General features: G+C 37.8%; 1 protein-coding gene and 1 long non-coding RNA gene across 2 annotated transcripts; one reads left to right on the top strand and one right to left on the bottom strand.

The window, feature by feature from the left end:
* Positions 1–4,006: 4,006 nt before the first annotated feature.
* On the bottom strand, positions 4,007–4,803 carry LOC147544460 (uncharacterized). Its single transcript, XM_086635711.1, has 2 exons — positions 4,556–4,803; positions 4,007–4,433 (listed from the first exon to the last, which is right to left on the bottom strand). The coding sequence occupies exons 1-2, from the start codon at positions 4,801–4,803 to the stop codon at positions 4,007–4,009; spliced, it is 675 nt and encodes a 224-aa protein (XP_086491837.1).
* An 877-nt stretch (positions 4,804–5,680) lies between these two features.
* LOC147544459 (uncharacterized) lies at positions 5,681–14,881 on the top strand. The gene is made up of 2 exons (XR_015223717.1): positions 5,681–6,096; positions 14,106–14,881. It is a non-coding gene; the product is annotated as an uncharacterized LOC147544459 (long non-coding RNA).
* Positions 14,882–16,398: the final 1,517 nt, after the last annotated feature.

Genomic DNA, 16,398 nt, shown 5'->3' with positions numbered 1-16,398 from the left:
GTAGGGTCATCTATGTCTAACAATCTTCTCAACTGCTTTCATTCCCAGATCGACAGTTCTCAAAACCTCACTCTTGTTGCAGTTCCTCTGGAAGAAGAAATTCGTAAAGTCGTTTTCTCTCTTAAACCTGATGTGGCCCCTGGTCCGGATGGATACCCTCCTTTGACCAATCTAACTGGGACACTATCAAATTTGATCTCTCTACCATGGTCACAAATTTCTTCAAATTAGCTTGTCTTCCTTCTCAATCCAATCACACTCACATCTGTCTTCTTCCTAAACCAAGACACCCCAAATTCCTAGGATTTCAGGCCCATTAGCCTGCTGAACACCACTTACAAAATCATTACCAAAATCTTAGCTAACAGGCTTAAAAACCTCCTTCCAGACCTTATTTCCCCTTTTCAGGTAGCCTATGTCCCTGGAAGACAAATCACGGATAACACTCTCATCAGCCAAGAAATTATACACTCCTTTAACAAATGTCGAGGTTCCAAAAGCTATTTCGGTCTCAAACTCGATACCTCCAAAGCGTTTGATCGAATCGAATGGAGTTACCTAGAAAACATCATGTCCCAGGTGAACTTCTCCAATCAATGGATCTAACTCATTAAGAGCTGCCTGAGCTCCTCTTCTATGGCTATTTTAATTAATGGTCGCCCTGGCTCCACTTTCGAGGTCAGTAGAGGCCTTTGTCAGGGTGACTCGCTTTCTCCTTTTCTCCTTGCCTTGGTTATGGAAAGGCTTAGTCGAATGCTAGAGAGTAACAACAACCCTAATCAGTTCGATGGTTTTCCGATCCCCAACTCCGATATTAACATCAAGCATCTGCTCTTCGCTGACGATTGTATTATTTTCGGTCGTAACACTTCGGAGAACATTCACAATTTTAAACAAATTCTCGCGAAATTCAGCTTGACTTCGGGGTAAATGATTAACTATGCTAAATCGACAATCTTTTTCTCCAAGAACTCTCATCCGAAATTCAAAAGAATAATCATTCAAAATCTTAAAGTTCATCAATCCTCTTCCCTGGATAAATATTTAGGTACTCATCTTTTCATCGGCAAGAATAAGAAACAACTCTTTTCTTCTCTCCTCTCCCAGATTCAGAATAAGCTGTCCAAGTGGCAGACTAATCTCCTATCTCAAGCTGGTCGCTCTATAGTAATTTCCTTTATAGTAGCAGTCGTTCCCCAATACCAAATGCAATGCTTTGCCATCCCAAAAGTCATAAGTAGTAGCATCGAGACTCTACAAAGGGTCTTCTGGTGGGGAAAAACCAAAACTATCCATACCATCAATTAGGCGGCAATCTGCAAAGCTCGTAAAATGGGGGGCGGATGATAAAAAATCCCCAGGATCTTTAGGCACCTAACCTCTCTAAATTTACCCATTCTTGGCCGCGGAAGTCCATTCGTAAGCATTATGACCAAGTCCCCAGTATTATATTTTTGGACGTTAACAAAGGTACTCAGGTTAACATCTGGGTAGACAACTGATTACTAATCACCCGCATCCTATTCAGAATGCCAGAAATGCTAAATTAGTGTGGGTTAGTCAGTTAATTACGAATAATGCCTGGAATCTAAACGTTATTAATAATTGTTTTACCACTGAAATTAAAAATGCTATTTTGAGTATTAACTTGCAGACGGATGCAGTGGACACGGTTATATGGCCTCTAACTAAATCTGGTAACTACACTGTTAAATCGATGTACCATAATATTCGAACCAATGACAATGTACATAGTAATGATATGATGGAATGGAACCATATATGGAATATGAATATTATACCACGGGTAAAACTCTTTCTCTGGAAATGTTGTACTAATAGTTTACCAGTGAGAGATAAAATTGGTAAATTTATTGGTAACATATACTCTTGTATAAATTGTGATACTAACGAAACTATAGATCATGTGCTCCTACAATGTCACCATGCCAAAGCGATTTGGTTCTATTTTCAGGTCCACACGGATAATATACAGTCGATCAAACTATGGATCCTTCTTTGGAAGATTTGGATGAGGATCTCACAATTTTGTATGCTAAAATATTATTGTTTATCTGGAAAACGAGATGTGAGGCTTGCTTCATATCCAAAAAACAATCTCCAATGCAGGTCATACAAATGATTCAAGCTTATACTATAGAACCATTAAAAGTAACCACGAAGATTAAAGAACCAAAACATCAAAAATGGAACCCTCCATCAACACCATTTCTAAAAATCTACACTGACACCTCTTTTACAGATCTATCTGAGCCAGCAGGATTTGGATGTGTTATTTTTTTTTCGGATGCCAACTTCATCTCAGCTCTTGCAGATACTACCAGAGGTCAAAATGCGGAAGAATGTGAATGTTTGGCAATCAAACAGGCACTTATGTGGGCGATTAATCTCAAGATATCTCACGTGCATATAGAAAGTGACAACTTGAATATCATTTCATTTCTGGAGGACCAATCTTACTCCACACAATGGCAATTTAGGAGACATCTCTTCGAAATATTACAACTGAAGGATAGATTCACCGAGTCGAAATTTTCCTACATTCCGAGAGATTACAACTTGATAGCAGATGCATTAGCTAAATGGGGGAGGAAGAATCGCCAAAGAAAGATTTGGGACGCTTTGCCTTCTTTTATTTCCTGTTCTATTTAGTTTCCTTGTATTATCTTAACAAAAAAAAAGCAAAATATTCTGACATGTACGGTCATTTCTCCAACAAACTATTTGATTGTTAGTTTGTTTGTTAAATCTTATAGGTACTTCTATTCTTCTCTTGGTCTTTACGCTTCAACAGTACCTTCCCCCAAATACTCTAAAATTCGGACATACACCTCCGACCGAATTTTAAAACATTTTGTGTAGGTCTGAAGTTAGTTGAAGTAACATTACCAGATGAATAAAATATCTCGTATGAGTGTTATGAATTTGCCATGCCAGTAGAATAACTATAGTATAGTAGATAACATTAATTATTTTTATTTATGATGACGAACGTTTACAATTTAAAATTGTAATTGATCACTAGCACCTACCAATAAAATGAATTGACACCTAAGGATAAAAAAACTGTTCAAAACACAAGTACATTAAAGAGGAACAGTTTCAAATCTCTCAATTCCATATATAAGTGCACTCAATGTATTCTAATACCATAAACAAGAAGAGAAGAATAACAAGAAGAAGATGATGAATAAGGTAGGACAAATTTTTGTGCTCGTGTTGATGGTTGTGTCATCAGCTGCACCTGGACTAGCCGATACCCAACCCAAAGTTCAAGGAGAGACGTTGTTATGGCCTTGGATTCCACATTTGCCTATTGATCAAGATATTCAACGATGTTGGTCGACTATTAAGAGTATTGAGGGTTGTGAGCTTGAGATTCTCAACTCTTTGCTTGGAGGCAGAATTCATTTAGGCCCAGCTTGTTGCAAAGCAATTAGTGACATTAGTGAGAATTGCATCCCTAAGATGTTCTCAGGGTTTTTACCACCCTTTAGCCCTTTATTTCCTCCATTGCTCAAGAACTACTGTGCTACCGTAAGTGGGAGCGGAGGAGTTTCATCACCACCACCACCACCACCACCATCTACTGATCAAGGAGTTATAACACCACCAAGTCCACTAACCCCTGATGTTAGTATTGGCGGTCCTGCTCCTAGTCAATGACTTGCCATACTAGTGAAAATTAAGGTCAATCTAAAAATGTTAGAATGATTTTTTAAGTTTTGTTTTATTTCATTGATTTGATGCAAATGTTGGCAGAAACCCATTGTGCTTTCTGAGAAATACTATTAATATGAGAGAATCAGTTTCTAAAAATGGTTTAAATTTGCATTTACTTTTTGTTTAGCTATAAACACAAACATAGATGTCATATCAATTGGAGGAGCAGGTTCCTATTGGAGAAAAAATCATTATAAATTCCAATTATTGAATCTTAATTTAACTTCGTCACTTTATTAGTTTCTTAATTACAATGGCTTCTTCACTTCTCTATGTCAAACAAGAACCAGATCTCATTAACCCTATTCTGAAATTCAAATCGAGAACTATACTGGGCCACGGTATAGTTAGATTTGGTAGGGTTATTAACCCGACTTTTTTCAATAAGAGATAACCATTTAGAATCTGCAAGACTAGCATGTAAAGCTGCAGCTTCTTGTCCAACATCGGAGTCAACAGACGCGAACCCTCTGAATTGTCTAACAGCAATATATTTGGTACCCCAGTTTTGAACATTTAACCCATTACTAGCCGGTGGATCTGCTTGATTCTTTTTAGGGATGTAAAGGCTAACAACAAATGAAGAATCACATAAAGGACCATCACTTGGGGAAACATGAGTTAGTACTGGAGCTGTCATATCTATCTTCTTATTGTAGCTGTTCTTCCCTTGAATATAAGCCAATAGCCTGTAGAAGCATGAATATGTTAGTTAGACATAATACTGCACGACAATAGATTTCTTTAAACAAAAAAAAAATGTAAAAAAAATGTAAAAATTAAAATGTATGCAAAATATTTTAATTCTTACTGTCGAAAACCGATTTTAGTGGAGTCCACGAAAGAGATGTTCTCAATAGGAGAAGTGGACATCCACAGAGATGAATTGAATCGACGAATTTCAAAGCCATTTCCAGAATCAATGACGTCGAAGCTCGGACATTCTATACGTCCACAAGTCGAAGGGAAAATACTGTCACTTGCCAGACATGGGCAAAGTGCAGGAATAAGGAGACAAAATAGATAGAGAGACAGTTTCAAGAAATTAGTTTGAGCCATTTTCGTTTATAATAGTAGTTGAGGAAGAAACAAACTAGTAGACTAAAAGTGAATGAGTTTCTGGATACCTTTGTGGTAACCAAGTGTCTCTATTTATAGATTAACATTGAAGATTTGTAAGGTATTTCAGATTTTTTTTGAACATTTGGAAGATTAAAGGAAAGAAATTTTTAATATATTTTATACTACATACATATATATATATATATATATGCAAATATATATTTCCATATTGACGATATTTAGGATAGATGATTTTTTCTATGGACTACAAACTTTACAAAAATAAAGATGTATGTTAATATGTGAAATGTAATTCTCAATCTAGAAATCTATTTTTTCATATTCCAACCATGACTATGTTTACTAGAATCGCGCCGTTGGTGTAACTGTTGCTTCTCTGGTAATAAACTTCTAAATCCAACACCACCATAAGAAAAAAACAAACATGTTGATGGTTTTTTAAATGTTTGAGTTTTCATTTTAGTAATGAATATATACCAAAATAAATGAATATATATAATGTAAGGTTATGAGCATCAGTAATAACTAGTGAAGATGAAGAAGTAAGAAGAGTAGTGGATGGCAACAGTAGAAAAGACCCTTATGTTTCAGCAGAGGAAGTGAAGGTAAAGAGAGAAGATGTTTGGATGGAGAAAAACTATTAGCTGGGTCCAACCCATCAACTCGACCTTAGTAACTAGCTCCACTCATGCTAGTTAGTGTCGAGGGACTGATTTAGGGTCCAGAAACGATTGGAGGCCTCTAGTCGATTCGGTTTAGCAATTAGACGACTAGGTCCGCCTAATCGAGGATATTTTAGGGTTAGTTTTTATTCTTCCCTTTAATGTGTTTCCAAAGTTTTAGATAGAAAGATGTCACTTTGGCCCATTTTTCACAATTATGTGTGAATTTGTGAAGCCTAGCCACTAGGATCTTAAGGCTCACAATTGTATGCCTACGAAACCCAAAGCAACCGAATCACCTTCACCCTGATTGTGTTTTTGCTTCTTTTCCTTTCTACCGTAACCCTAGCTTTCAACCTCTAAATCACTTGCAATCATTCAAGTCAATCAACAAATTACTTCCTATCTGAAATCTAAGAGAACTCTCGTAGAAATCAGATTTGTTTTGAAGTATTCATCTCCATTTTAACATAAAAATACGTACACAAGTCAGATCTAGGGTTCTACTACTTCATCGGGCAACTTTGTTGTTGATCTCTCCTTCTCTACAAGGCGATTGGATTTTCATTTGCAGCTAACAAAAGCTTCACTGCTTATTGTTTAGGAGGTAACATCAACTCGGAATTTTGAACATGCAACAATAAATTCCCACATAGAACTGAGGGAGTACCTCAGCATACCTCACTTTCTCCATATTATTTACTCTTTTATGTTAACCTAGGGCTTATTTGTTATTAGATCTTGCCTAGATTTCATAGTTGCTTACTTGCTTAAATTAACTAGGTCCTTTAGTCTTTCCTTTAGTCTCTTGGGTGCGTCTATAGGCGCCTCCCTAAATTGTTGTAGGGGCCTCCCGGGAGGGATTGACTATAGTCAATTCGTGGTCAACCCCGACACCTATAGGTGCCTCTCTTGACCATATTTGGAGGCGCCTACAAAAATTTAAAGAGGCGCCTCCTTCCAAATTATAAATCCTAGCGATTTGGTGGTGTCTTCATGCAACACAATACTCCTCCTCCTAAATGACATCCCAATGTTAGCGTGGAACATGAGAGGATGTGGGAATCACACGAATCGTAAGCATCTTTGGAACTTGATAAATGAGCATAAACCTGATGTTATTTTTCTTTCCGAGACCAAATGCATGAATGTGAACCTTAACAAGCTTCTCAACTTGAGCAACGTCTATGACCACAAGGCTGTAGACCCCATAAACGAAGCAGGGCGTCTAGCAATGTTACGGTCTAAAGCCATTATCTTAGACTTTGTGCTGTTACACAATAACCTTATCCACGCTAAGGGCACTCAAACGCAGACCCAATTCAATTTTTACATCACTGGCTTTTATGGCTGCCCATATAATAATAAAAAAATGCAGCCGTGGAATACTCTGGCCCAGCATATTCCTAATGACACCACTCCTTGGGTGGTGATAGGAGACCTGAACTGTATTTTACACCCCACTGAGAAAGTGGGAGGAAATGTAGCCCAACCGACCCATTTGACCAAAATTAGTCAAACCATTAACAATATGGGCCTGCAATATAATTGTTTTTCAGGGCCTCCTTTTACGTGGTCTAACAAACAATTTAAGGGCAATCTCATTCAGAAAAGGTTAGAAAGGGCTCTAACAAACCACAATTGGCTTCTGGACTTCCTGGCCTCTCAACTTACTCATCTCCCCAATCTTTGATCAGATCATAACCCTATTCTCCTCACTACTAATACTAAATCCAATCTAGGTAAGAAGCCTTTCAAGTTCATTCGTACCTGGATGTCCCGTCAAGGGTGTGCCAAATTTTTCTGGGAGATCTTCTCCTCGCCGGAAGTTACTACAAGGAAGTAGCCGATCGGCAAAAAGTTATTCACCAGGTACAAGGATAAGAAATAATGGATGAGGATTACGAAACAATGGTGGCTTTGATGGGTTCACTTATGGGGAAGAAAGATGAGAGTTTGTTGAAGTTATCAAACGATTATGCGAGATCAGAAGATGAAGGAAGGAAAAACCTAGCGATTAAGCTAATCTCGGGGAAAAGTATGAACTTAAATACACTAAAGGAAAAATTATTGAGTGCGTGGAAACCTATTGCCAAACTCTGGTTGAAAGAATTCTATGAAAACTCTTATATTGCTAGTTTTGAATTAACCACTGATAAAGAAAAAGCAGAGGATGGATCACCTGGGTATATCCAAGATGAGTTACTCATATGGGAAAGATGTGAAAAGAACAAGTTACCAACTGATTATGTGTTCAAGAAGATTGAATTTAATGTCCAAATACATGGTTTACCAATTGAGTATCTTACAGAAGATACAGTAACAAAAATTGGTAATATGATCGGGCAAACAAAAGCTATTCAAGACGGTGAAGCTAATAAATGGGGTAAGTATGCCCAAAAAAAGGTGTGCTTAGATACTACGAAAGCTTTGAAAACTGAGGTATTGATTGAATTACCAGATAAACGGCAAAGCACATTACAAGTTAAGTATGAAAAGTTAACCAAATGCTGCTATTTTTGTGGAAAGTTGGGACACTTGATGGCCGACTGTGTTACGAGGGCGGAGATTCGTGAAGCTATTTCTGACAAGTGGTCTGTGGAAACACAAGAAAAAGCAAAGAAATTACTGCTTCCAAGATTTAGTAACGCTATTAAAGCGGATTTCAAAAGGTATGTCAAAAGTGAAGCTCGAACAAAGAACATCGGAGAAGAAGAGTCCAGCCGGAATCCGGCCAGGAAAATCTACGAAAATCCAAGACTTTGTCAAAGCGAATCGACGGAATCAAGTAAAGTTAGGCAACTGCCAAATACTGAACAAAATAATTCCCATAATAGCGAGAATTCAATATCGAAAGAGGCAGGTTATGGCAACAGGAATCTGGTAAATTTCCAAACCACTAATGATAAAGATGGCCAACAATATCTTAGTATCTCCAAAGTTACCAATTTAAAAGGTATTCCAAGTCAGGAGGGCTGGATAGAAGAAGTGGACCAACTGAAGATACATACACCAATGGAAGTGGAAGTGGGCCAACATAATGCATTGACCATGCCTACTGAGGATATAATTCAAGAGACAGTTCCTATTGAAACTCAGACTATGGTCAATTCCATACTAAGTGAAAATATATTTTCTAAGGAGGAGGACCCAAGAATGAACAAGACTCATGTTGAAGTGAAGAGTTGGCAGGAGCATAGTGGGATGACGGATAATAGGGAGACAAAGAACTTGAATGACAAAGTAGAGATAGTTAATGAAGAGAATGATATGCACAAGGCTGCCAAAAATTCCGATCGACTAATACACAGCCTAATACACAGCCCCAATCGCGGGTCTTGGAGGAAGCAAGCTAGAATGGTGAACAAAGTTAAGAAATCTCAAGACTTAGTAAGTCCAAAGAGTACAAAGCGGAGTCGAGCAATGAACGTAATCGATGAAGAGATAGTCGAAGAAGTAGGTAAAAAAAGAAAATTTGATATTGAACGCGTAGACGATACCAGGGGTGATGACAGCCAGCCCCTTAAGGCCGCTTCCTCAATGATTGTACAAAGTTGGAATTGTCGGGGAGTGGGGAATGACCCGACAATTCTGTCCTTGAATACATTCCTCCAGGCAGTAAAACCTTCTATTATTTTTCTGTCTGAAATTAAGTTATTACAAACTTCTTCGAATACTTGGATTCAAAAATTGATTTATAAGAACTATTTTATTGTACAGGCAATTGGGTTGAGTGGAGGACTATGGATTTTATGGGATGATGATGTAAGTCTAGACATTGTCTCTTCTTCATCAAATCATATACACTCGAGAATAAAGGAGATAGGGCAATTACATAATTGGAGCTTACTTTCAGTTTATGGGCCTCCACGTATGAATGATAGAGGAGCTTTTTGGGATTTTATGAGAAATTTCAATTTTAATATACAGGAACCGTGGTGTGCGATGGGGGACTTCAATGCTATTACCACTAATTCAGAAAAATGGGGCGGATCCGGACTAAATAGTAAAGCGGCAGAACAATTCAGAAACATGATTACAGATTGTAATCTTATTGATTTAGGATACTCCGGTCCTGCTTATACTTGGGCAAATGGTCGAGGAATCCAACATCATATACGAGAAAGGTTAGATAGAGTTCTTGCAAACCCTGAATGGAGGCTTCGATTTCCAAACTCGATAGTTAAACACTTGCCAAGGTTTAATAGCGATCATGCACCTATTATAATGAACACTTCGAAACAGAAAACTCATGGAAATATTCCTTACCGTTTTGAAGCTCATTGGACTCTTCATGCTGAGCTTGGCAATGTAGTGAAAGAAAGTTGGGGTCTGACTAATGGGGGATTTGTTCAGAAACTACCTCAATTGGCCAAGAAATTAAAGGGATGGAGCAAAGTCAGGGTAGAGAAACTATTTTCTCAAATCAAACAAGCTGAAAAAGATCTCCTCGAACTACAAAATCGGTCACCCTCGTCGGTCCCTTTAGAGGAGGAAAAAAGAGCTACAGCGAAGTTGGAACATTTAAGAAGAATGGAGGAGGCCTTTTGGAAGTAGAGAGCAAAGAAATATTGGGCTCAGGATCACGATCGTAATACCAAATTTTTCCATCTCTCGGTTCTTAACAGAAGGAGGAAAAATAATATTCTTGGTATCAAATTAACCGATCAGAGTTGGTCTGCAGACCCGATGAAAATTTCTAATGAGTTCATTGATCATTTTTACAGGGCATCCAGGTCAGAACAAACAGACGACTTCCCCGAGGCTCTTGAACTCACAAACCGTCCACTATTAGCCACAGAGAACCTTATGCTTAGTGCGCCACCACAGAAAGAGGAGATTTGGAACATACTTAAAGAGATGAATCTTGTAAAGCGCCTGGACCTGACGGTTTTCCAACTCTATTTTACAAGAAATGTTGGTCGATTATTGGTGATGAAGCCACTAGCCAAATCAGGAACATCTTTATATCAAGTCAATTACCAGGTAATCTAAACCACACGTTCATCGCATTAATCCCAAAAGTGAAGGCACCTGAAAGACCAGTGGAGTTCAGACCAATTGCTCTATGTAATGTATTGTATCGTGTTGTTACAAAGCTACTAACACACAGGTTCAGACCACTTATAGGGCAACTTATTTCTCAAGTACAAAAATGCATTTGTACCCGGACGTCAGATCTCTGACAATATTATTGTGGCCCAAGAAATGTTTCACTCTGTTGCGCAGACCTCAGCGAAAGATGGCTATTTTGCTTTGAAAGTTGATATGGCGAAAGCATACGATAGGGTGGAATGGAAATTTCTGAGTGCGGTTCTTATACGATATGGTATTATTGAAAATACACATCTACTCATCGTGAATTGTGTTTCGGCGGCATTTTTTTTTTGATATTATTGAATGGGCGCCCAAAAGGCCACTTCTTCAGTGAAAGAGGGCTAAGACAAGGTTGTCCACTTAGCCCATACTTATTTATTCTATGCTCGGAAACTCTCACAAAATTGGTGGCACAAGCAGAGAAAGATGGGTTGTATAATGGAATTAAAGTTAACAGATATGCTCCGTATTAGCCACCTTATGTTCGTTGATGATTTGTTCTTTTTCGGGAAAGCTAGTGAGACCAATGTATCAAAATTAAAACACATCCTAGATATGTATGCTCAATGCTCAGGGCAACTTATCAAGTTCCAGAAATCATCAATTCAATTTAGTGCTAACTGTGAAGATGATAGAAGGCAATTTATCTTGAATAGGCTCGAAGTTAATGAGATGAAAAGCGATGATATATACTTGGGTAACTACTTATTGAAACCAAAGCATAAAGTATCTTCGTATGATTTTATAGTACTAAAAATTGAAAAAAAAAACTAATGGGGTGGAAAAGAAGTACTTTATCTCATGCGGGAAGAACTACGCTTCTAAAGAGTGAACTATCGTCAATTCCCATTTAGTTTTTATCGACAAATATTGCACCTAAAGGAGTTGTTGATAAAATTGAAAGGGTTCAGCGAAACTTTTGGTAGGGGCACAATACGGAAAAACCAAGATGCATTACTTGAATTGGAGGAAGCTACAAGCTAGTCAAAAGAATGGTTGACTGGGTATTCGAAATCTGGGTACAATGAATAAAGCTATGGTGGGAAAGTTAATATGGAGATTCATTTCGGAACCGGAGGCGTTGTGGGTACAATATTAAGGGCCAAATACCTAAAAAACAAGGATTTCTGGAAACATGAACAAAAAGCAACAAGTACATTAACCTGGGAGGAGTATGATGGAGATGAGAGGTATTATGAAAGATGGAATGTGTTACTCGGTTGGTAATGGAGAAACTGTTCGAATTTGAGACGACCCATGGGTTCCAAGTTCCAACCCTCCGAGGTTTTAAACCGGGAACTAAGAAAGATGACACCGATGTAAAAAACCTATTTCGGGTGTATGACCTATTTCACATCGATGGAGGGTGGAACAAGAATATTATTGAAGCTACTTTTGATTCGTTATTAGCAAATGCAATTTTGCAAATCCCATTGATAGGCAGAAATATAGATGATAAACTAATTTGGACATTCACAGTAAAGGGGGAGTTCACATCTAAATCACTCTATCAGTCTTTAGAAAAAGAAATGTCGTCTTCTTCGCAAAACATGGAGCTGCCTAATGGGATCACTTGCCGCCGAATACGGACGAAGGTGGAACTCGTTCCGCGTGTGAAGATGTTTATATGGAGGATACTCCAAGATGCATTACCTACTAAGAAGCGTGCACTTCGATTCAATTCACAAGTTTCAAAATTGTGCTCTGTATGTTTGAATGAAGAAGAAGACATTGACCATCTATTCCGAAGATGCCGACTTGCCAGGGAAACTTGGATGAGCCACCCTCTACAACTAAGATTGGAAGGAGATATTACCTTTCCCACCTTACTGTGTAAGTGGTTTGAAGGTAAAGAAGAGGAAGAGGTGATTGCATTGCGATGTTATGTGGCTTGGTTCATGTGAAAAGCCCGAAACAAATGTGTATTTGATGGAACAAATCCGAGTAGTCAAGTCATAATCAAAGATGCTACGACTATGATGCAAGACTTCTCCGATGCAAGATTAGAATCTCCAATTCAAGATGAAACAAGTAAGATTGAACTCTCACCAAATTGGAACCCGCCGGATCGAGAGAATTTGAAAGTGAATTTTGATGCCGCTTACAAGGACGGAAAGGCAGCATTAGCTGCTGTGTGTAGAAACGGAAAGGGTGAGTTCATAATGGCTCTAACCCAGTCAACTAGAGCTCTTTCGGCTATGGAGGCTGAAGCTAGAGCAGCTCGATTAGCTATAAGGTTAGCCACTGACCTTAATCAGTATGGATGTACCGTGGAAGGTGATGCGTTAGTAGTTGTAAACGCTTGTAGCTCAATTGATGCTGAAATGCCTTGGAAGATTCGAGCTCTAGTCGTGGAAATCAAGAATGAAAAAGCTAAGCTAACGAATATTCTTTTTCTTATTGTACCCGTCAAGCAAACCAAGTCGCGCACTTGTTAGCGCAATCAACTTTTAACTCTAATGAAAAAGTAATGGAGGAGACAATGAATACTCCTCCATGTATTGTAAGTCAGTTGGCTATTGATAAAGCCAACTGCTGTCTTCAATTTGAAAGTTAATAAAATTAATAAAACTAGGCAATAGCCTATTTCCATCAAAAAAAAAAAAAAAATTCCAACCATGACTATGTTTACTAGAATCGCGCCGTTGGTGTAACTGTTACTTCTCTGGGAATAAATTTCTAAATCCAACACCACCATAAGAAAAAAAACAAACATGTTCTTGGTTTTTAAAATGTTTGAGGTTTCATTTTAGTAATGAATATATATAATGTAAGGTTATGATCATCAGTAATAACTAGTGAAGATGAAGAAGTAAGAATAGTGGTGGATGGCAACAATAGGAAAAACCCTTATGTTTCAGCAGAGGAAGTGAGAAGGTAAAGAGAGAAGATGTTTGGGTGGAGAAAAACTATTAGCTGGGTCCAACCGATCAACTCGGCCTTAGTAACTAGCTCCACTCATGCTAGTTAGTGCCTAGGGACTGATTTAGGATCCGGAAACGACTGGAGGCCTCTAGTCGATTCGGTCTAGCAATTAGACGACTTGGTCCGCCTAATCGAGGATTTTTTAGGGTTAGTTTTTATTCTTCCCTTTAATGTGTTTCCAAAGTTTTAGATAGAAAGATGTCAGTTTGGCCCATTTTTCACAATTATGTGTTAATTTGTGAAGCCTAGCCACTAGGATCTTAAGGCTCACAATTGAAATGCAATTTCTTTCAACCTTCAAATGTGTATGCCTACAAAGCCCAAAGGAATCACGTTCAGACCTACGCCTCTGTCCGAGTGTGACACATGGTTTGTGGGTTTGAAGTAGTTGAAGACTTGAAGTAACGTAACCAGAAAAATAAAATTTATTGTATGAATTTGCCATGCCAGTAGAATAAATAACATAAATTATTTTTTATTTATGATCACGAACGTTTACAAATTCAAATTGTAATTAATCACCAGCACCTAGCTGTTAGATCTTCACAAACAAATTAACTTTCTTGCATTTCAAAAGAGTTTACTTTCTTGCAGTTACGTATGAAATAAGTTTAAGCTAAAGAAAAAAAAACTGATGATTCAAAACACAAGTACGTTAAAGAAAAACAGTTCCAAATGTCTCAACTCCATATATAAGTGCACTCAAGGTATTATATTACCATAAACAAGAAGATGATGAATAAGGTAGGACAAATTTTTGTGCTCGTGTCGATTGTGGTGTCATTGGCTACACCTGGACTAGCCAATACCCAACCTACAGAAGGTCAGCAAGGAGAGAAATTGTTATGGCCTTGGATTCCACACACGACTATTGATCCATCTATTGAACGATGTTGGTGGACTATTAAGAGTATTGAAGGTTGTGAGCTTGAGATTTTGAACTCTTTGCTTGGAGGTTTAATTAAATTAGGCCCAGCTTGTTGCAAAGCAATTAGTGACATTAGTGAGAATTGCATCCCCAAGATGTTCTCAGGGTTTTTACCACCTTTTAGCCCTTTATTTCCTCCATTTCTCAAGAACTACTGTGCTACCGTAAGTGGAAGCGGAGGAGTTTCATCACCACCACCACCACCCACTGATCAAGGAGTTGCAACACCACCAAGTCCACCTACCCCTGATGTTAGTAGTATTGGTGCTCCTGCTCCAAGTCAATGACTTGACATACTAGTGAAAATTAATGTCAATCTAAACATGTTTAGAATGATTTTTTTAAGTTTTGTTTCGTTTCATTGATTTGATGCAAATGTTGGCAGAAACCCATTGTGCTTTCTGAGAATTACTATTAATATGAGAGAATCAGTTTCTGAAAATGGTTATAATTTTTTTTTTTTAATTGGTCAGCGTGTTCCGAACCCTTGACCTCTAGGATGGTAGACTATACCTCTTACCACTCCAACCAAGGGTTGTTGACAAAATGGTTATAATTTGTTATACACACAAACATAGAATCTCCATATTAATTGGACGAGAGGTTGAATCTAATGGAGGTTATAATTCAATGTTGAACAGATTGATGAGACCAATAAATTTATTAGGCGATGTAACGTTTGGGACGAACAGATTGATGAGACCAATGAAGTTGTTCATCTTTTTCTTGGGATATATTGGACAAAAGAATGAAAGATTGAGATCTGATCACTTTTTCGCTTGCAACCATATTTATTTTTGGTTACTGAAGATTGTGTATTTGGATCACTGAAGAAGATGAAGGAAGATTTTCCATATTAGAGGAATATTGTGTGCAAAATGATGATTACACACAGTACAACAACGGTTTATAGATACAAATGGCAATGTGCGCTCATAAATAATTATCACTAAAAAAACCAAACAAATGGGGTCCCCTACTCTAGCAGGTTGGATCAAAATTAACTTTGATGCAGCAGTGAAAGACGGCAAGGGCAATCACAGCGGTAGCTAGAGATTGTAAGGTTTGTTCTTAGCAGCAATGACAGAAGCTATAGTTGCGCCTGGTGTGCTAGTGGTCGAGACCATGACAGCTAAATTGGAAATTAATTTAGCCAAGAATTGGAACTAGAGGAATGTTAGTTTGGAGGGGGATTCGATATAGGTCATTTCGGCATGTAAAAGAATGGAAGAGCAACCCCATGGCGTATAGAGCATATCATTTCAGATATACAACTGGAGGTTCAATGTTTTCGACTATATTAAATTCGGGCACTGTGCCCGGACGAATAATAGTATTGCTCACTTTGCAAGTTTGCGTTTTCTAATAATGTAATTCATAGTTAGGTGTCTTTGAACATCCCATGTTGCGTTGTAAGTCAATTGACGACTGATTTAACTAATATTTTGTTCGAATAAAGTTAGGCCCCAACTACTTCTCATCAAAATAATATAAAATTTATAATTTCTGACCAAAACATCAGAAAACGTGTTGGTATCAGAATTATGAAGAACAAACATGTAACTAAAGTATTACTCCCCGTATAACCTTGAAAGTGCAAAAAAATGTGTAATTACTTAAGCGCTCCATTACTTGAGTGTCATCGTATTTATAAACTTTTTCTTCTTGGAGAAAAAGTATCCAATGGTAAAGTTCACTCATTACTAGCACTGACTAAACTCAAATACGCAATTTATTTCATAAATGGAAGTTGAATAATATTTTTACCTATTATTAGCCGTGATTAAACTCAAATACTCGCACAATTCCCTTAACCACATGTATTATCTTTCTTTTTCTTTTTGCGAAAAGTACTAACCATCTTCTCTTCATCTTTAGCTTTAAAATTAAATCCGATCTACCGGCTTTAGCGAAGAGGGATCAACTATAATAAAACAGCTCGGTCATCCAAGAGATAAG

Source organism: Eschscholzia californica, unplaced genomic scaffold (genome assembly GCF_041429995.1).
Source record: "Eschscholzia californica isolate CP2 unplaced genomic scaffold, dmEscCali1.0.p SCAF_4, whole genome shotgun sequence".
Lineage (NCBI taxonomy): Eukaryota > Viridiplantae > Streptophyta > Magnoliopsida > Ranunculales > Papaveraceae > Eschscholzia > Eschscholzia californica.
This window is presented reverse-complemented; position numbering and strand designations above follow the sequence as displayed.